At 46.0% G+C, this 22282-nt stretch overlaps 1 protein-coding gene across 1 annotated transcript; it reads right to left on the reverse strand.

The window, feature by feature from the left end:
* Positions 1-10262: 10262 nt before the first annotated feature.
* LOC309537643 (phospholipase A2 inhibitor gamma subunit B-like) lies at positions 10263-16267 on the reverse strand (the record flags this gene model as incomplete). The annotated part of the gene is made up of 5 exons (XM_082232535.1): positions 10263-10429; positions 10928-11074; positions 12531-12683; positions 15977-16099; positions 16210-16267. The coding sequence occupies 5 exons, from the start codon at positions 16265-16267 to the stop codon at positions 10263-10265; spliced, it is 648 nt and encodes a 215-aa protein (XP_082088661.1).
* Between the last annotated feature and the right edge of the window lie 6015 nt (positions 16268-22282).

The raw sequence follows: 22282 nt of genomic DNA on the forward strand, positions 1-22282 counted from the left end.
GGCAGTGGAAGACAGGAGTGCCTGGGGTGCTCTGGTCCAGGGGGTCATGAAGAGTCGGATATGATTAAAGAACAACAGAGTTAAGAGCAGGTGGGGGGGATTGTAGGTCTGTGTCCAGAGGAGATCGCAGATTTAAGGGACTATCTTTTACTGGGGTTGGATATGCGCAAGTACAGCTCCACGTCCTTTGCTTTGGTTTTTCTTGTGATGCTGATGAAACTCAAAGACATCGAGAATGATGTTGATTTGGCATTTGGACAATGAGAAATGGAGAGTGGCAGAACCACAGATGTCCTGGGAGAGTTTTCTTGGTGCAATGTTATTACAGTGGTACCTCAGGTTACAGATGCTTCAGGTTACAGACTCTGCTAATACAGAAATAGTACCTCAGGTTAAGAACTTTGCTTCAGGATGAGAACAGAAATCAGGCGGCAGCAGCTCGGTGGCAGAGGGAGGCCCCATTAGCTAAAGTGGTACCTCAGGTTAAGAACAGTTTCTGGTTAAGAACGGACCTCCAGAATGAATTAAGTTCTTAACCAGAGGTACTACTGTATACTATATCCAATTGCTGACACAGCTTAATTAACACAACTTAACAGCATCTGCTATACTGTTTCACAGCTGTAAAACTAGGTCATGATATTTACTCTGGCCTTTAAAGAGGTACACATCTTGTGAAACAATAATGAACCTTAATATTTAAATAAACCATTCAGCACAAAGAGGTTGGCTCAAATGTATAAGAATGTACCTAATAAGTTTTGGAAATGTAAATATTGCAAGGGGTCATTCTGTCACATGGGGTGGACCTGCAAGGAGGGTAAGGTCTTTTTGGACATGTTATATAATGATTTTTAAAAAAAATCAAAAATCAGAGTTACTTTTCCAAGCCAACCCCTTCTGGCTGGCAATATTGATCAGCAAAATTGCAAATCAAGGGATCTTTATGCTCACAGCTGGAAAGTTGTGAGAATGCCCTGAAGTAAGGTCTTAACCTGAGGTACCACTGTAATGTATATATTTGTGTAATATATAATGCTGCTATATAATTTACTGTAAGCTTAGATTCTTCACATTGTTTCTTCTAAGAATGGGACTCCCAGATGCTGGTATTCTGGGGGATGCTAGGGGTGGGGAGAGTGACATTGGGCTCATGTCCTCTTCCTTCACCATCTTCTTCTTCATATTATAAGAGGGAATTATTATAAGATGATGTACTGATGTTATTTCCCTCTGAAGAGTTTAGATCGAATATATAAGAATGTATCAAAAAGATGTTGGAAATGTAAGAATTGCATGGGGCCATTCTGTCACATGTGGTAGACCTGTAGGAAGGCTAAGGTTTTTGGGGGTATGATATATAATATGGGGAGGGGGGGAAATCAAACTGACTTTTCCAAGAGTCCAGAATGCTTCTGGCAGGCGATATTGGTCAGCAAAATTCCAAACTCTGTTTATGTATGCAGCGACAGTGGCAAGGGAGGTGTTATGCTCAGAGGTGTAAAGTTGTGAGAATACCCTGAAAGGAAGAATGGATGGTGAAAGCCTTAGAATATGCAGAGATGGCAAAGGTAAAGCAGGAGAGGCTGCTAAAACTGAGGCTTTCCCCCACATAATGCATTGGATCTGAGGGGCAAGCAGAGGGCAAGGCCTCCCTGGGCGGCATGGAGGGGGGAGTGCAAAGAGTCTAGATTTCCCTTCTACCCCCAAAATCTTGTATGTTTGTGTCCAATGTTGCCACTTTCTAAAATTTATTTATTGGTGCATGCTTTTCTCTCGTAAATGTACCAAACATGAAATAAAATAAAACTGGGATAACGGGTTGTTCTCAGGTCAGTGAAGGATGTACGTGCTGTGTCCTGTTCGTGATGTGGCTGTGGAACTTGCCATTCTTTTGATAGAAAATGCTGTGTGGGGGCATGGGGTGGGGGACAAAAATGGGGGGAGTGTCAGTTGTGGGGAGTGAGAAATGTCCATGTTTTCATCTGAGGAATGTTGGAGGGTATGCAGTGGCTCTTGAACATCAATATGAAGCTGTTGGGAAGAGTCAACTGGAGTTTTGGCGTGAAACTCTGGATTCATGCTTGGATGCCATGGTGCATGACAGCCAACAAACTGAGCTTGAACCATGAAAAACTGGAGGCCTTATGAATGAGTGATTTCTGGGTCTTGGAGATAGGTCAATTGCTTGGGAGCCTGGACACAGGGGTTCATGCACTGGTAACTTCAAGACTTGATTGTGGCAGCATGCAGTCTTTGTATCAGGTCCAGAAGCTGCAGCTAGGGCATAACGTAACAGCCAGAGTGCTCATAGCAGCAGGCTACTGTCTACGTGTCACTCTGTTGCTGAGACAGTGGCACTGGTTGCCAATTTGCTGCCACGTCACATTCAAGGTGCTTATGTTTATTTCCACTGATCCCTGAGCAATGTGAGCCAAAAGTGCCTTGAGGAGTGCACAAACCCCTATGCTACACCTCAAGCACTGAGATCCTTTGGCTGGGGCAATTCTTGTAGCTCCCTACACACCTGAGGTTTAGTCAGCTTTCAATTCACAGGAAGCCTTTAGTGCAACAGGAGAGAGAAAAGCTTTTATTCCTTTCTCACAGTACTGGAATTTGTGGGCAGCCAATGACAGTTAATGTTGGAAGCTTTGAGATAGATGGAAGAAAGTACAGTGGTACCTCTGGTTACGAATGGGATCTGTTCCGTAGGCCTGGCCGTATCCTGAAATCTTCGTAACCTGACGCGCCTGTTCTCCTTATGTGTGCAGCGCCGTGGAGCACCTCTGGGCATGCGTGAGGTGAGCAGAGCGCTTCTGCGTGAGCTCGAGTGGCAAACCCACTTCCTGGTTTACTACGTCCTCAACCCAAAAGTTACGTTACCCAAAGGTAACGTAACCCGAGGGTCCACTGTACTGTTTGAAATAGCATATGGTTAAACTCTGGAATTTGCTCTCAGGAAGTAAAAATGGGCAGCAACGTGGATGTGTTTGATTGAGGATTAGAAGAAACTGATGGAGGATAAGGCTATCAATGGCTACTAACCAATTTGGCCATGTTCTTCCTCAAGTGTTGGAGACTGTATTCCTGTGAATGTCAGTTGGTGGGAATCACAAGCGGGGGGACAGGATGGGACCAACTTTTGTGTTGCTGTCCAGTCCTGCTTTGAGGCTTTGCACAGGCATCTTGCTGGCCATTGGGACAACAGAGTTCTGGAACAGCTGGACTGGTTCAGCAGGCTGATGCAAGCTGTGCCAGTTGAAGCTTGTGAGAAATCTAACATTAGCCCAAATTTTGACTGCCTGAAAGTGGTGCTCACCCAGTGTACCTGCTGAAGACGAGGGGATTCACAATGTACCTGCTGAAGAAACTGTAGATTTATTAGTGCGTGACTTGCTAATTGATTTACGGTCCAATTAGCTCTTTACAGCGGTCTGGCACGCTTCCCACTCAGCGGCGCAATCTGCTTCGCTCCGTCACGCCTAGCAGAGTAAAACACAGCGGCAAGCTGTCACGTAGCTTCCGACAAATACACAGAGCACCAGATTGTCCATTTACAGCTCTTTATTGCATCATTTCTCAGAAAACTCCAGGACTTCTCGCAGCCATGACAAACTGCGTCCTTCTCTTTCAGAAACCGAGAGGAACAGACAGAAAACTCCTCCCAGCTTCCAAAGCTGACGTCAGAATGCTGAGGCATCATGGGAACAACTTAACCTCTTAAGTTCCGACTCCCATACCCCCTCTGCATCACATTCTGACAATACCTGTGGAACGTCCACATAACTCTCAGGTTCACACAGTGCGAAACGTACCCACGCTCCTGTGGCCTGATACCTTTCAGGTGGAATACCCTTCGTTGTGCGACTGGATCGCCTGGGCACAAACTCAGATGCTTCTCCTGCCTCACCATCACCAGCAGGTGTGTCCTCAGCATCACGGTATTCCCCCTCTGACTTAACACGTTTTCGAATCCTCTCCATCACACTCACCGGAGAACTAGGCTCACTCTTGACCTCTCTTTTTACAACTTGTGGAGATGCCCCACCCTGCTCCAGACCTTGGTCAGTGACCTGATCGTCATCAGCAGACTCAGCCTCTCCTTCCTCCCCCTCAGAACCTTCCTGTTCTGAATCAGAAAGACACTCTGAAAGAACATCACGCTTGACAGGAGTCTTAGACCTTTCATCCTGTTCGTAGAACTCAGCGTGTTTGCTGATCAGCACTTTACTCTGATCACCTGATGGGAACGCAAACCTCCATGCACGCGCTGCTGGCTCATACCCACAGAAGATCATTTTCCGGAACTTGGATCCATCTGGCCCCTGCAAAGCTTTAGGCACTGGCACAGATGCATCCGAACCAAACTTGCGCAGAAAATGAATCTGGGGTTTCCTGCCATGCAACAAACCAAAGGGTGTGTCACCTACCATTGAATTGTAGGTCCGATTCCAGGTGAAGCTCACATACCTGATTGCCTCCAGCCAAAACTTTGGTGGCAACCCAGAATCTCCCAGCAACACCTTTGCAGCCTGGACCAGAGCCTCACATCGGAGCTCTGCCACCCCCCTCTGATTGGGTGAAGTCACTGTGTGACGTATCCCTTTCTTGCGAAAGAACTTCTGCAAAGCAGAACCTGCAAACTGAGCACCTCTGTCACTTTTGACCGCTTGCACTCTGGTGGAGAACCTTAGTTCCACCTCCTCAATCCAACTTCTGATCAGCTGAGCTGCATCTTCCTTGGATTTGAGCCCGAGAGTCCAGGTATTCTGCGTAAAGCTATCCTGCATCGTCAGCAGAAACCTTGACCCTCCCAGACTTGGTTCCTTTACGGGACCCAATAGATCTATGTGAACCAGTTCAAAGGATTTTGTGGTTACCCTCTCCACCTTTGGGTAACTGCACCCTTTTACCTTTGCCTGCCTGCATGCTTCACATTTTATTACACATCCACATTCTACAATGTGACAGCCTTTGGCGACCTCAGGCAGCGTCTGTAGTTCTTCTAAAGAACCATGAGCTGTCCTAGCATGCCAAACATGGGCACATGACACATGAGCGGGAACTGTAGCACACAGGGCTTGTGCTTTCTCAACCTTCCCCTCACCCTCCAGAGGCGTTTTAAGAATGAAGAGATCATTCTGCCCCTTTTTAACCTTGGCAAGTATCCTCCCTCCTTTGGAGATTGTGCAGACATCATTTTCGAAACAAACCTTAAACCCCTTTTTTAACAAATAAGGCACAGACAAAAGACAGTGGTGTATCCCTGGAACAATACAGCACTCCAACTGCTCCTGTAAAAGAGAAATATTTGCAACTTTAGTTACATTTCTTTTCTGTCCATTTGCAAAAAGTACAGTTTTTTCAGCCGGAACTGCTCTGCAATTCCACATCTCGACAGCAGGGGTCTCTGGAATCAAGTTGCGATTAGCTGCAGAGTCTTTCACAAAACAAAACTTTGAGCCTTTCTCACAGCTGTTCTCAAACAATGCCATACTGGCTGTTATTTGATAAGTCTCCTCCTGGTGTTTGTCATGTCCACCTGCCTCAGTCCCACGCCTGGCTGCTCTCCCAGGCTGGTTGCCATGGAAACCCGACTGGTTCCCATGGGAGTTGACCTTGACAACATCCTGCCTTGCCTCCTTGCTCCGGTGGGGGCAATTACGTCACAGATGTTCAGTAGAATTACACACGTAGCACCGACGAATGGAAAAAGCCTGAACCGTGCATTCCGCTGGCTTGGCTCCGCCCTTACACCCAGAGCTCCCGGTGCCAGCCCTGCCCTCTTTCTGGCGTTTCTCTTCTTCGTCCTGCAAGCGTCCCGTCACGTAATGCAGCGTCAGCTGTTGCGGATCTTGAGACTCCAGAGTTAGAAACAGATTGTCATAACTCTTGTCCAGAGAGCTGAGCAAAATGTACACTTTCTGCTCCTCTGGAAAGTTGACACCCAACAGTCTCAGCTGGTTAAACACGGCCAGCATATCAGTTACATGCTTCCTGATGCTATCCCCAGGACGTAACTTCATCTCAAACAAGCGTCTGGTGGTGTGGATCTTTGCCCCAGCCGTGGTTCTGTGGTGCACCCGTTCCAACGCTTGATAAGCCTCACATGCATTCTCCAGGCCCTCAACCAAAGGTAGCTGCAAACCATCCAGGCTAAGCACGATTGCTCCCAGGGCCCTCTGGTTCCTCCTCTGGGAATTCCGGGCTTCTGCTATCTCAGCTGCTGTAGCTCCAGCCCCTGGCGTAGCAAGTGGGGGTCCCTGCACGGCCTCCCAAAGACCCTTCGCTACCAGCCATGCCTTCAGCCTCCTGCTATATTCTTGCCAATTCTTTCCGTCCAATTTTTCGAAAGGTACGGAATATGAATCGTGGCCTTCTGCCATGGTCTCCCGTTCTCCCCAGGCGCCCCAAGCTGTACTCACAGATCACCAGCTCTTCCGGCTCCTGGCCGTGGAGAAACGATTCCTTGCTGCTCTTGGCACTGCTGCATTCAGCACAGGCAAACCTTTGCGTCTTTCAGCTAGCTGCTTGCCTCAGATGCAGGCCTCCGCTTCCGGTCAGCTACACTGCCTCCGAACGCATACTTCAATGCTCTCCGGCAGCCTCCAGTGACAGCTTTACAAATAAACCTGTAGATTTATTAGTGCGTGACTTGCTAATTGATTTACGGTCCAATTAGAAAAGTCCGGCACGCTTCCCACTCAGCGGCGCAATCTGCTTCGCTCCGTCACGCCTAGCAGAGTAAAACACAGCGGCAAGCTGTCACGTAGCTTCCGACAAATACACAGAGCACCAGATTGTCCATTTACAGCTCTTTATTGCATCATTTCTCAGAAAACTCCAGGACTTCTCGCAGCCATGACAAACTGCGTCCTTCTCTCTCAGAAACCGAGAGGAACAGACAGAAAACTCCTCCCAGCTTCCAAAGCTGATGTCAGAATGCTGAGGCATCATGGGAACAACTTAACCTCTTAAGTTCTGACTCCCATAGAAACATGGTTTCACAATTTCTTTCTAAAATCACCAAGCTGTTCATTTGGCTGAGTAAGGGAAGAAAAAGGAGAATGAAAATCGGGAAACTATGGAGGCCTTGAGTAATCTATACCAGGAGTGGGGAACCGCTGACCTGGGGGCTAAATGCAGCCACTGCATGTCCCTCTACAGGGCCTAGGAGATGGGGGGGTGCAGGTAGTACATCATTCTTTGGGATAACAAGGGGGACATCAGAAAATGTTTGCCTATATTGTGTGAAGACTAGCATTTATATTTTTGTAAGACTACATAGAATGCCACGAGGCCTCTTCCTCCGTCTGCTTCCTCATCTGCTAACATGCCCCTGCCTACTTCTCCCAATGGATCTAGAGACATGGCGCTAAAGTCCAGGTAAAAGATAGCGTGAGTGCTCAGGGTGAGAGGTGAATGAGAAGGTGGACTTTCCTTGCCTCTCCTGCGGGTGATGTGCTCCGCCTTCTGAGGGGACTGCCATCCGCCTGTGAAGTGTGGGATATTTACCATGCAACCAAACCAACAATGCATGTTTGCTAGATAGGAAAATGACAGGAGCTGAAGCCCTGTGAGTTTCTTCCTGTAAGTTTCCAAGAATGAACTCTCACTGTTATGTACTGAGTTGAGTATGATCCAAAATAAAGCAGTCTGATTGGTCCAAGAACAATAGGAACCAGAATGCAGCAGTCTGTTTGGTCCGCAAGAGCCACCCAATCCAGCTCCAGGTGGAAGTGAATCCGCAACCTGATTGGCCTACAGGTGAATCCCAGAATTAGCCAATCACGTGGGGCCCATTGTGTAAAGAATGTATATAAAGCAGACAGTTGGGGGGAACTTCCAGTCCTCGCTACTATGAGTTCAGGATGAGGTACTGGTGGGAGAAGGCAGGAACCCCCGGACCTTCGTGGCCCAGGACCCAGAATTTGCAGGCAGGCCCGGCATGGGTACCCGCCACAGTCACCAGGGTCACTGGCCCCGTGTTGTACAAGGTGCTAACAGGGGGGGGGGGAGCAATACTGGCACTGCCACTGCAACCAGCTATGGCGACGATTCCCGGGAGAAAACCAGGAGGAGGACAGGTCAGAGGGGTCCCAAGGGAACAGTGGGGCAGTGAGGCCCTTAGAGCAGGAGGGGCTGCAGGGAAGGCAGAATCAGTAAATACAGAGAGGACCCGCGAGGCCGAAAGGACACTGGAACCAGAGCCATGACTGAGCAAGCCGGTTGCGCCAGACCAAATGTCCGCATCACAGCCAGCATCCTTGGAACATGAGCCAGAACCCAAACCCCTGACCAGGGAACACCCTAGGCTGCAATGCATACATAGGTGGCTAGCATACATTGAGGACTATGAATGCAACCTCCCGGGCAGGACTGGAACTTAGAGGGGAGGGGTGTTATGTACTGAGTTGAATAGGATCCAGAATAAAACAGTCTGATTGGTCCTTGAACAATAGGATTCAGAATGCAGCAGTCTGATTGGTCCACAGGAGCCACCCAATCCAGCTCCAGGTGGTAGTGAATCCACAACCTGATAGGCCTACAGGTGAATACCGGAATAAGCCAATCATGTGGGGCCCATTGTGTAAATAATGTATATAAAGCAGACAGTTGGGGGGAACTTCCAGTCCTCGCTACTATGAGCTGAATAAAGGGCATGAAATCCACACTCGACTCCAAGTATATTTCACCCACTGTGCCCCATTTTGTTGAGGGTTTGGGCACTTTGCTCTCTCATCATTCTTCCAGCAATGTAGAACCATCAGTTTGTCTGAGCACCAAAGCTCAGACTCCATCATAAGCTTGACCAAAGTATGTCTTTGTAACTGGATCACCATTTTAAGCCTCTGGACAAAGCTGCTGTATCTGTTACTCTTCAACAAGTATTCTGAATGAGTATATGTTATCTTTACCTTTTTCAAGCAAGAATCTGTGTGATTATTGTTTTAAGGGGGGGAGGAGGAAAGACTTTTTAAGCAGCAAAGGGATACACTCTGCTGAACTTACAAACATGAGGAAGGGAGGATAATATCTAATAAATACAACTTTTCCTAGCATCAATACACATCTCTACTTGAAGGGCAGCAGGTGATGGCATGACGTGATGTAATACCATCATGTTGTGCTTGTGTGTGGTTGGCCCCCACATACTGGGACTCAGGTTGGTGCCTCTGGTCACAGGTGTCTCCTCCTCCTCCTCCTCCTGCAACAGGCTACTCCCCCCCCAAAAAAAACCCAACAACCCAGGAAGGGCATGAAAAGAGTAGAGGTGAGAACAGCTGCACACAGTTTCAGTCATGGAAAAAGCCCTGGAGAGGAGACTTAGGCAGATGCGAGGTGTTTGGGGATCTTTCGTCTTGGTAACTGATTTCATAGAGTAAAACCCACGGGAAATGAGCTGTTGTATTCATTAGGCCTGACACTCTTTGAAAATTGTGTTTTTACTAAGAAAGAGTTAACTCAAACTTTTGTGGAACCAGGAGAAACCCCTAAAAAATGGAGGCAAAGCTTGCTGGCTCTCTTTAACTGTGAGACCAAATTGTCTGCCTCAACATTCAGTCTGAACTGTTACATGACTGAAATGTGTCCCAGTATAGGACTGTGATTGATTAATCTCCCCCAGGAATTTCAAAACGACACTTTAAAACATATCTGAATTTGTACAAGAGGGACAGGCCACAACAAACGTCAAAGAAAATACCTTAGAATATTTACATGGTTTTGCAGAAGAAAATATGCTGTACTCATTGATTGATTGAGCTTTGGTGGGGGTTGCGCAGCACATCTGCTGTGGCACTCCCCATTTTACCTCTAGTGGCGAAATAGGATAGACCACTCTTGACAGCAAGGCAGCCCAAAGTCTGCCATTCTTCTCTGGTAGGGACTTTACCTTCCTTCCATTTCTTTTTTCTCCCCATGTTACCTTAGGTGGAGAAATGGGATGCACCACCCAAAGTCGACTAATTATTGATTAAAATTTGACCTGAAAGTCTGGCAAGGGATTTCACCCCTGCCCGCTGCCAAAGCTATCTCCCATCTCCAAGCACTATTATTTCCCCCAAGAAATGTTGCTTTTGGTAAAACGATACAACATACATGATTTGCCATATATATTTATTTTGGGCATGATTCAATGACCTCATTTGTGCATGAAAGTCAAATACAGCCTGTCTTTGAGGAGAAGCTTCTAGACTTCTGGGAAGAAAGCCTGGGAGTCCTCAGGCTGAGACCTCCCCTTCTTCAACCACTAGGCCGTCTTAAATGGAGGTGTCTTCTGTGGCATCCTCGCCCATTGCTTCAGTGCACTCAAATTGAGTGATGTCAAATCCCAATGATCCAATATCAGTCTCCTGCAACCCATCCAGGTAGTCACACAAACTAGCTGTTCCACAGCCTCGGACAGCGCCCAGGATGCTGCTTCCCCCTGTTGGGGAAAACACACACATATATTTTTGGAATCCAAAACCCACTCCCTGAAACAGAAGGGTAGGCAACTTTTCTCAGACCAAGAGCCTTTTTCCAGTCTGGGTGACCTTCTGGGAGGTCCACATGCCATTGGAAACATATGTAAAATTCACTTTTACACGGCAGGCTATTTTCTAGATACAGTCAAACCCTCCTCTCTGTTCTCCCTCCAGGTAACCAAGATTCAGGGGCAACAATCCAGCCAGGCCAAAGCATACAGGTAGGGTATGAAGTGGGGCTTGTGAGGGGTGTGGCCAAGGGGAGGAGGTGTGGCTAAGGTGGATCCAAAGGGCCAGAGAGAAAGAGTCCTAGAGGAATGCCTTTGGCCCCTGGGCCTGTGGGTCTCCATCCTACCCCTGCCCCCAATTTAAAGTGCAAATTTTAAGATGTAGTTTTATTTAACAAAATCTATGCTTACAGATGGGGCTGTAGCTGCACTCCATCATACAAGACTCACCAAAGTCCATGCTAGCCCCAAGATAGAAGCATTGATCCTCATCATTTCTGCAGCTGACCGTCTTATTGCTCTCACACTCATCTGAAAAGATGTTGATGCAACTCGGGCACTTCAGCCCATTGGGCTCCCTTGTCTCGGTCTCAGGGACTGGAAAACAATCACCACACCAACATTGCAATTAGTCAATGTATTTCTTTTGCAGATGCAAACCACAACTTGCTGTATGTGAGGGATGGGAATTGAACTCCTTCCAAGATGGATGCCTACTACCTTCCAGCACTTCTGCGAGTGGAGTGCTTCAGCCATGCTCCATTCATCCAGGGCTACATTAAGGCATGGTGCAAGAGATTTCTGACTGGGGCCACATTCACAGCAAACATTTCAAGCAAAGGGATACCACTTTAAGCAATTGGGCTTAGCACTGAGCACCACTGGGGGGGCATTCTGAGAGACAAAATGGTAGCTACGAATGGACACAAATGATGATAAAATTCTACAAAATGGCCCTCATCCTTAGAGTGGTAAAGAGAAAGAAAGCTCTTAGTAGTTTTATCCTTAAAAATCACTTCTGGGAAAACATGTGCTTAGTTTTGGTAAATGCTTTCACCTAAGAAAAAATGACAGCTAATAAGAGCTATTGTGTGGGGTTTGTTTGCTAATCCATAGCTCTGTGAGGGGAATAGGGGTTTTCCAATTAACCCTCAGCACCCCTAAGAAACTACCACTCCCAGAATTCTTTGTCCTAGTGTTGTTATAGTGTTTACAATAAAAGCTTACACTAGGATGTTGGGAATGCTAAGGTGAACCACCAAGGAAGGAGGGGTGAGTGAAGATCTACATCAGGAACAAGGGAATGTGAAGATCTACATCAGGAACAAGGGTGGGAGGAGACCAGAGGTCAAATCTGTACTTGAGCCACAACACTTGCTGTGTGACCTGGGGCCAGACACTGCCCCTTAGCCTGACTTATTTCACACGGGTGTTTGAGGCTAAAATGGTGAGCAGGAGAGCCAGACACGCCACCTCAAGCTCTTTGGACAAAAGAGTAGGGATGTAAATATCAGAAGCTGCTGCAGGAGAGGGACTGTGAGTAACATCCTGTGAGGAATGTTTCTAGGACTAAGGTAGAACTGTGAAGCTTCCTTGTAATATTTGCTCATGAATGCTGCATGCTGTTCAAGTAATCTTGTTATTGATACATGGGTTTTGGTTTTGTTCTATCTGCAGTCTTTCTTTTACTATTCTATGTTGTTAAATAGTGCAAATATCCTCTTAGAAAGCACTCGCTGGCCTTCTCACTCGCTGGATCATCACATTGTCATGGTGAGTGGGTTTGCACGCTATCAATAATGATCCTGTGAAGCTCCTGTCAGAAGTCTCTAACGGTGATAATGATTGACTTTCAACCCCCCAAATAAAGCTCAAATAAATCGTCTTTCCTAGTGTCACCCTCAGGCACCTCCTGGAGTGACTGGCGGCCACCATTCCTCCTTGTCTAGCCAGTCCCTGACATCAGGACACTGCCAAAAACTTGTTTGTCTTTCTTTGACATCTCTCATTACTTGAGTTTTACAGGACCAGCTTTCCTGATGATGATACTTACTTTCAGGAGGTCCGCTGTTGCACATATCTGTATTGCAGCAGGTTGACTTGCTCTGGATGTACAGTGCTGAGCTTATGGAGACACTGGAATAGTTTTCCTCACACAACTCTGTATCAATGCAGGACTTGAGAACCACTCTTGACCCCAAAAGTGCTATAAAAGAAAGAATTGGAATAGGAAACAACTAGAGCTGGAAATAGGGCTGGTCCACCCATGAGGAAAGGATTGATGGTCACCTTATGTGGCAGGATCCAGAGGGGCAGGGGATCCGACCACCAAGAAAAGCATCGCCTGATGCTGCTGCCTTTGAAGCGATGGTGTGATCCTTGGAGGCAAGATCTGCCACCTCCTCGCCAGTTCCTCTCCCCCAGCTGAGCCACCCCATGTCCCTGTTGTTCATGACAGGGACCTTGGAGCTCCTTCCTTTTTCTTTTTTAATATAATGTTTATTAAAATTTCTTTTTTCCTTTATAACAACCAAATAAAATTTCTACATCACATATATGTTTGCTCAAATTGAGCATTCACTTCCTCCCATCCCCCTCCCTGACTTCCATATGCCATCACTTTTATTTCACATTTCTAAATCACCCTATTTACTTTATCTCCATACTTAAAAGACTTACTTCTAATATTTATAAACTGGTATCAAATCATAACCTAACAAAATATTTTAAATCAATCCTGCAAATGTTTTAAAATGTTTGCAATGTCTGTTCATATATGGTACAAATTTACTCCAATCCTTTTCAAACAGTTCGTCTCGCTGGTTTCAGATTTCCCCCATCGTAAGTTTAAAAGGTAAAGGGACCCCTGACCATTAGGTCCCGTCGTGACCAATTCTGGGGTTGAAATGCTCATCTCGCTTTATTGGCCGAGAGAGACGGGTCATGTGCCAGCCAGACTAAGCCACTTCTGGCGAACAAGAGTAGCGCATGGAAACACCGTTTACCTTAACGCCAGAGCGGTACCTATTTATCTACTTGCACTTTGACGTGCTTTCGAACTGCCAGGTTGGCAGGAGAAGGGACCGAGCAACGGGAGCTCACCCCGTGGCAGGGATTCGAACCACTGACATTCTGATTGGCAAGTACTAGGCCCTGTGGTTAAACCCACAGCGCCGCCCGCATCAAATACCACCTCGGAGCTCCTTTCTGAGGCTCCCTCTGCCTCGCTGGTGCCTGTGCAGGCACACTGCCTCTTTCCTTTTGGGGTGGTCATTCGCAAAGTGCGGGCTGCAAAGCCACCCTACCTGTGCCTTGCAGGGCTGCCTGCACTGCCTGGCTGCCTTTGACTGGCAGAGTGGCTTCCGTCTTTCCTCCTGTGCTGAAAAAGGCAGCCAGGTGGCAGCCAAGGCTGTCTCTGGCCGGAGCCTGCACTCCACCCAGGCTCTTGCAGCTGGGGAGGGGGAACACTTTAACTGAGCCCCCGCCCCACTACTGGCTCATTTGGGGTTTCCGCAAAATTGCTTGGCTGAGGCGAGGGCAGCGGTGTGCTCTTAACCCAAGCAGTTTAAGGAGGGAGGGAGGGAGGGAGGGAGGAATAACCTTTATAAGCCTCATCATGCAGCTTGTTTCTCCCACTGCTGGTATGAAGGACAGAACACGATGGTGATTTCACTCAGCGATATATCTTTCATGAAACTGCCACCCGTGCCTCCAGCTCCAGGCTGCAGCTTGTTTTGTTTTTCCTCAGCGTGCTGGGTGCTGGAGGCAGAGGGACTCGGGATAGGCGTGGTTTCCTCCACCTTTTTACTGCTGAGTGAAGCTGTCATCACGGTCTGCCCCTCATACCGGTCCTGGGGCGAAATATCAATAAATCGCCCAGGCCAAATCTTCAGTCACCCTTTCTTCCGGGTCTGCGGGGTGGGGAACATTTTATGATTTGCCTCAGGTATCCAATTGTCTTGAGCAGGGCCTGCTTGGAGCAGAAAGAGATTTCTCTAGTTTTATTTATTTATTTGTTGTATGTGAGTCAGGAATGGAGAACCTTTGGCTCTCCAGAGGTTTCTACCACCCTTCTCCTTATTGAATGGGACCAGTTCAGGAGGTTTCATAGGAAGGAATTCATCAATGAAATAGGTTTTCTGGCTGCCCAGGTAACTGGACAGGGTGGATTAAAATCAATTATTATTATTTTTAAAAAATCAAAATAATCTGATTTTAAAATTTAAATCAGAATTTTTAAAATTTAAATTGGACTTTTAAAATTTAAATTGTATTTTTTTTTAAAAAATGCTTTTTGTGGAAAAATCTTTCTAAAGATAGTTTTCTATTTAAGTTACATTATAGTCCAAAGGCTATCCTCATCAGGAAATAAGGATTTGTTTTAAGTTTTTCATGTGTGCTGTAACTCCCTCCAATGTATTTCTTAAAAAATCATTTAACCACATCAGTTAACAAACATGGATACATATGCTATAATGTTTTTGTTTTAGTTAAATAAATTGTTTAAATTGTTATTAATTAAATGATTATTTTTCCCTTCCAATAAAGTACAGCAGAAAAATTGTCCAAATATAAACAGTTAATTTATTAAACCTCACAAATATTTCATAATTATCTGTCAATATATTTCTAATAGTATAACCAAATCAGTAATTTTTGATATAATTGTAAAAACTACTCTGAAGATTTATTATTCCAAAAATGAAACCTTCATCTCATTGTAAATATTAAGATTATACCAGCAAGAATGAGTCTTTCTGTAATAAATAAATAAATTAAATCAAGTCTTAATGACTAGTAATTTAAATCATGATTGAAATCAAATCCACTCTGTAACTGGACCAATGAGAGTCGATGCTGGAGCTCATAAAAGGAGCATGTACTACAGGCAATTAGGTCAGTTTCTCTTGGTTTCTTATTTTAAGTTCATTTCTCCACATTTTCATATCAGTTTCCAACTCCCCCCCCCTCAACATTTAGTGTGAATGCAATTTTTATCCTTAGGCCCTATCTGCAGGGTCATACTGATTTAAGCAGTCATGGTTTCCCCCCGGGGGGGGGGCAGGATGTTTGTTGACTATATTGGCTGTGAATCCTGGCGGACTAGCTCTCTCACTTGCAGGTCATTTTTCACTTGGCCTGGGAGATGGGAACCTGACAGACTCCAACTACAAAAGCTGTTGCAGGTTATTGTATGCACACTTTACCCTAGTATGTGCTTTTGTCTATTGATTACATGGCTGGACAACTGAATTGCAAAAATGGGAAAAGGGCAGATTTTGAAGGATGTCTTTGTTTTGCTCTGCCAATTGAGTAAACGCACCTTTAAATATGAACCGACTTGAAATTCTTCCTTGCTCCTACAGGCAATGCAGAGGCTAGAATACTACTTTATTAAAAGTCATGTTTCATGGCTTGTGGCTAAGATATGGCCTTCGAAAGTGAGTGAGGGGGTTTACGTTTTGGTGATCAAAGAGGTTGAAAGTTCTTCTCACTTACACAGTTTGCCAACTCCAAGGGCAGATAAGCAGGACTGGTCACTGGAGTCGTCACACTCCTCAATGGTGGCATTTCTGCAATCTTTTCCTTGACCGAAACAAGACTCACACGTCAGAGATGCCACTGCAGACAGGGGGAAAATGGGTTTAGAAAACTTTAGTAACTGTGTAGGAGGAATAGGTCTGCGTCAAGGTACATGAACACAACACTTTCTGCTACAAACGCCATCTTACGAGAGGCAGCAAAGGCCACCGACTTGGATAGCTTCAAAAGCGGACTAGATGCATACATGTTTACCATCCTCAATTGATACATTTTTTCTGCAACACTGGAGGCACTATTTGTCTGAATACTAGTTACTGGAAACCGCAGAAAGTGAGCTGTTGCACTCAGATCTTTCTTACGGGCTTCCCTTAGGACCCATGGCAAGAACAAGAGGCTAGACTAGATGGATCATTGTTCAGCTACATAATGCTTTCTATATATGTTCCCTCTGTAGTTCTTAAACTCTGAATGGGGGTGGGAATTGCATAGACCAGAGAATGATTGTCCAAGATGGCTCCTGCAGGCTGAGGGAGAGGACCAGTAGAGAAGGTGTGGGGAAACCTTTAACTCTCCCGAAGTTGTTGTACTACAACTCCCATCAGCACCAGCAAACATGACAGACTCTGGTAAGCACATCTGGTACCCCTGTGACCTGACTCCACTCAGAGATTCGGGTGGTGTGTAACATCAGGAAACGTAAGGTTTGCATGGGGGGCTGGGTAATTCCCCTCCAAAATATGAGAATTGTGCTTATACATTGTCTCCTCTCATAAATTTCTACAAATGCAAGAAACTTACTCTTTACTTTAAATATGAGCCAGGATTCTGGTTCATCGAAGAGTGAACTACTGCCTTTCTTGTTTCCCCAATGTACTTGGGGATGCCACACCTCTCTGTACGCATTTGGTTAAATAAAAATTGAATTTTGGGAACAAAACAATATAGCATTGAGGATCCTTTGTAATCTGGCCTTGTGCTTTATTCCTCTCCCTTTCAAAGGAACCACAAGTCCTGGTTCCTTCATCATCCTGCTTTAATGGCTGACCCCCCCCCACCTCGTTCCTTCCCGGAAACATGACGAACAGCACAGCAGCTGTGGTTCTGCTCACCTGGAGGAAGCAGGGCCAAGAGGAGGCAGGAGATCAGGAGTATCTTCATCATTCTAGAGAGCTGAAAAGGCAGGAAGGAGTTCGAGAACAGCACTGGGCCAAGCAAGGAACTGATGCATGGAGAGGCTTAGTTGGAGCAATTTATAGAGGGTTGCAAGGAGTGCTTTGCCAGCACCCAGGAACAATGGATTCAGGACAGTGTCACAAATTGCTAGAATTCTAATTATGCTATACCATAATGTAAAGCACAGTGTTGAAAATCAATTAAATCTCTTCCCCCTTGCAGTAGCTCCAAGGACACGTCCCTCCTAATCTGTTCCAGCCTCAATTTCTTAACCCTGGATGTGGTGAAACGGGTCCCATCAGGTTATAGCACTGAAATTGGATTAGGTTTCTGGAAGCCAAGGCAGTTTCCCTGACAGTATGAACTTTTTTGAAAGGGGGACAAATGTCTGTCCACAGTTTCCTTTGTGGTACAGTAATAAAATGCACAGTGACCCGGATCCCCTCCCTCCCATTAAATGCAGTTGCATTTGGGGTAAAGAACTGGTCCACTTGCTCTTTAAAATAAATTGATTAGAGTTAAGAGAGTCCCACTGACTTCAAAAAGATCAAACCTATCCATTCTGAAGAAATCAGCCCTGAGTGCTCACTGGAAGGACAGATCCTGAAGCTGAGGCTCTGATACTTTGGCCACCTCATGAGAAGAGAAGACTCCCTGGAATAGACCCTGATGCTGGGAAAGATTGAGGGCAGGAGAAGGGTATGACAGAAGACTAGATTGTTGGACAGTGTTCTTGAAGCTATCAGCATGAGTTTGACCAAACTACGGGAGGCAGTGGAAGACAGGAGTGCCAGGGGTGCTCTGGTCCAGGGGGTCATGAAGAGTCGGACATGACTAAACGACTAAACAACAACAGAGTTAAGAGCAGGTGGGGGGGATTGCAGGTCTGTGTCCAGAGGAGATTGCAGATTTACTGGGGTTGGATATACGCAAGCACAGCTCCACGCCCTTTGCTTTGGTTTTTCTTGTGATGCTGATGAAACTCAAAGACATCGAGAATGGTGTGGATTTGGCATTTGGACAATGAGAAATGGAGAGTGGCAGAACCACAGATGTCCTGGGAGAGTTTTCTTGGTGCAATGTTATTACAGTTCTCAGGTTACAGATGCTTCAGGTTACAGGCTCTGCTAACACAGAAATAGTACCTTGGGTTAAGAACTTTGCTTCAGGATGAGAACAGAAATCAGGCAGCAGCAGCTCGGTGGCAGAGGGAGGCCCCATTAGCTAAAGTGGTACCTCAGGTTAAGAACAGTTTCTGGTTAAGAACGGACCTCCGGAATGAATTAAGTTCTTAACCAGAGGTACTACTGTATACTATATCCAATTGCTGACACAGCTTAATTAACACAACTTAACAGCATCTGCTATACTGTTTCACAGCTGTAAAACTAGGTCATGATATTTACTCTGGCCTTTAAAGAGATACACATAAGTTTTGGAAATGTAAATATTGCAAGGGGTCATTCTGTCACATGGGGTGGACCTGCAAGGAGGGTAAGGTCTTTTTGGACATATTATATAATGATTTTTTAAAAAATAAAAAATCCGACTGACTTTTCCAAGCCAACCCCTTCTGGCTGGGGATATTGATCAGCAAAATTCCAAATCAAGGGATCTTTATGCTCACAGCTGGAAAGTTGTGAGAATGCCCTGAAGTAAGGTCTTAACCTGAGGTACCACTGTAATGTATATATTTGTGTAATATATAATGCTGCTATATAATTTACTGTAAGCTTAGATTCTTCACATTGTTTCTTCTAAGAATGGGACTCCCAGATGCTGGTAATCTGGGGAATGCTGGGGGTGGGGAGAGTGACATTGGGCTCATGTCCTCTTCCTTCACCATCTTCTTCTTCATATTACAAGAGGGAATTATTATAAGATGATGTACCGATGTTATTTCACTCTGAAGAGCTTAGATCGAATATATAAGAATGTACCCAAAAAATGTTGGAAATGTAAGAATTGCATGGGGCCATTCTGTCACATGTGGTAGACCTGTAGGAAGGCTAAGGTTTTTTGGGGGTATGATATATAATATGGGGAGGGGGGGAATCAAACTGACTTTTCCAAGAGTCCAGAACCCTTCTGGCAGGCGATATTGGTCAGCAAAATTCCAAACTCTGTTTATGTATGCAGCGACAGTGGCAAGGGATCTTTATGCTCAGAGGTGTAAAGTTGTGAGAATACCCTGAAAGGAAGAATGGATGGTGAAAGCCTTAGAATATGCAGAGATGGGAAAGGTAAAGCAGGAGAGGCTGCTAAAACTGAGGCTTTTCCCCACATAATGCATTGGATCTGAGGGGCAAGCAGAGGGCAAGGCCTCCCTGGGTGGCATGGAGGGGGGAGTGCAAAGAGTCTAGATTTCCCTTCTACCCCCAAAATCTTTTATGTTTGTGTCCAATGTTGCCACTTTCTAAAATTTATTTATTGGTGCATGCTTTTCTCTTGTAAATGTACCAAACATGAAATAAAATAAAACTGGGATAATGGGGTATTCTCAGGTCAGTGGAGGATGTACGTGCTGTGTCCTGTTCGTGATGTGGCTGTGAAACTTGCCATTCTTCTGACAGAAGATGCTGTGTGGGGGCATGGGGTGGGGGACAAAAATGGGGTGTGTGTCTGTTGTGTGAAGTGAGAAATGTCCCTGTTTTCATCTGAGGAATGTTGGAGGGTATGCAGTGGGTGTTGAACATCAATATGAAGCTGTTGGGAAGAGTCAACTGGAGTTTTGGCGTGAAACTCTGGATTCGTGCTTGGATGCCATGGTGCATGACAGCCAACAAACTGAGCTTTAACCATGAAAAACTGGAGGCCTTATGAATGAGTGATTTCTGGGTCTTGGAGATAGGTCAATTGCTTGGGAGCCTGGACACAGTGGTTCATGCACTGGTAACTTCAAGACTTGATTGTGGCAGCCTGCAGTATTTGTATCAGGTCCAGAAGCTGCAGCTAGGGCATAACATAACAGCCAGAGTGCTCATAGCAGCAGGCTACTGTCTACGTGTCACTCTGTTGCTGAGACAGTGGCACTGGTTGCCATTTTGCTGCCACGTCACATTCAAGGTGCTTATGTTTATTTCCACTGATTCCTGAGCAATGCGAGCCAAAAGTGCCTTGAGGAGTGCACAAACCCCTATGCTACTCCTCAAGCACTGAGATCCTTTGGCTGGGGCAATTCTTGTAGCTCCCTACACACCTGAGGTTTAGTCAGCTTTCAATTCACAGGAAGCCTTTAGTGCAACAGGAGAGAGAAAAGCTTTTATTCCTTTCTCACAGTACTGGTATTTGTGGGCAGCCAATGACAGTGAATGTTGCAAGCTTTGAGAAAGATGGAAGAAAGTACAGTGGTACCTCTGGTTACGAATGGGATCTGTTCCGGAGGCCTGGCCGTATCCCAAAATCTTCGTAACCTGAGGCGCCTGTTCTCCTTATGTGTGCAGCGCTGTGGAGCACTTCTGCGCATTCGTGAGGTGAGCAGAGCGCTTCTGCGTGAACTCGAGTGGCAAACCCACTTCCTGGTTTGCTACATCCTCAACCCAAAAGTTACATTACCCAAAGGTAACGTAACCCGAGGGTCCACTGTAGTGTTTGAAATAGCATATGGTTCAACTCTGGAATTTGCTCTCAGGAAGTAAAGATGGGCAGCAACGTGGATGTGTTTGATTGAGGATTAGAAGAAACTGATGGAGGATAAGGCTATCAATGGCTACTAACCAATTTGGCCATGTTCTTCCTCAAGTGTTGGAGACAGTATTCCTGTGAATGTCAGTTGGTGGGAATCACAAGCGGGGGGACAGGATGGGACCAACTGGTGTTGCTGTCCAGTCCTGCTTTGAGGCTTTGCACAAGCATCTTGCTGGCCATTGGGACAACAGAGTTCTGGAACAGCTGGACTGGTTCAGCAGGCTGATGCAAGCTGTGCCAGTTGAAGCTTGTGAGAAATCTAACATTAGCCCAAATTTTGATTGCCTCAAAGTGGTGCTCACCCAGTGTACCTGCTGAAGACGAGGGGATTCACAATGTACCTGCTGAAGAAGCATGGTTTCACAATTTCTTTCTAAAATCACCAAGCTGTTCATTTGGCTGAGTAAGGGAAGAAAAAGGAGAGAGATAATTGGGAAACTATGGAGGCCTTGAGTAATCTATACCAGGAGTGGGGAACTGCTCACCTGGGGGCCAAATGCAGCCACTGCATGTCCCTCTACAGGGCCTAGGAGAGGGGGGTGCAGGTAGTACATCGTGCTTGGGGGGCATCAGAAAATGTTTGCACATATTTTGTGAAGACTAGCATTTATATTTTGACTACATAAAATGCCATGAGGCCTCTTCCTCCGTCTGCTTCCTCTTCTGCCAACATGCCTCTGTCTACTTCTCCTCATGAATCCAGAGAGGTGGCGCTGAAGTCCTGATGAAAGATAGCATGGGTGGGCAAGGTGAGAGGTGAATGAGAAGGTGGACCTTCCTTGCCTCTCTTGTGGGCAGTGTGCCCCACCTACTTAGAGGACTGCCATATGCCTGTGAAGTGTGAGATATGTACCATGCAGCCAAACCAACAATGCATTTTTGCTAGATAAGCACATGACCGGAGCTGAAGCCCTGTGAGTTTTTCCCTGTAAGTTTCCGAGAACTAACTCTGAGAGACACTCCCACTGTGCCCCTTTTTGGGGTGGGTACAGTGGTGCCCTGCAAGACGAATGCCTCGCAAGACGGAAAACTCGCTAGACGAAAGAGTTTTCCGTTTTGGAGATGCTTCGCAAAACGAATCTCCTATGGGCTTGCTTCGCAAGATGAAAATGTCTTGCGAGTTTCTGCAGGGGTTTTTTCCTTCCCCCCCTTTTTCTAAGCCGCTAAGCTGCTTATCAGCTGATCCGATAAGATGATAAGCTGCTAAAAGCCGCTAATAGCGCTAATAGCGCTAATCCGCTAATCCGTCAATGGGCTTGCTTCGCAAGACGAAAAAACCGCTAGACGAAGAGAATCACAGAACAGATTCTTTTCATCTTGCGAGGCACCACTGTATAGGCACTTCCTCTCCATCTTTGCTCTCTCATCATCATCCATCCAGCAATGTAGAACCATCTGCTT

This window comes from Podarcis vaucheri (genome assembly GCF_965113315.1).
Source record: "Podarcis vaucheri genome assembly, chromosome: 7".
Taxonomy (NCBI): Eukaryota; Metazoa; Chordata; class Lepidosauria; order Squamata; family Lacertidae; genus Podarcis; species Podarcis vaucheri.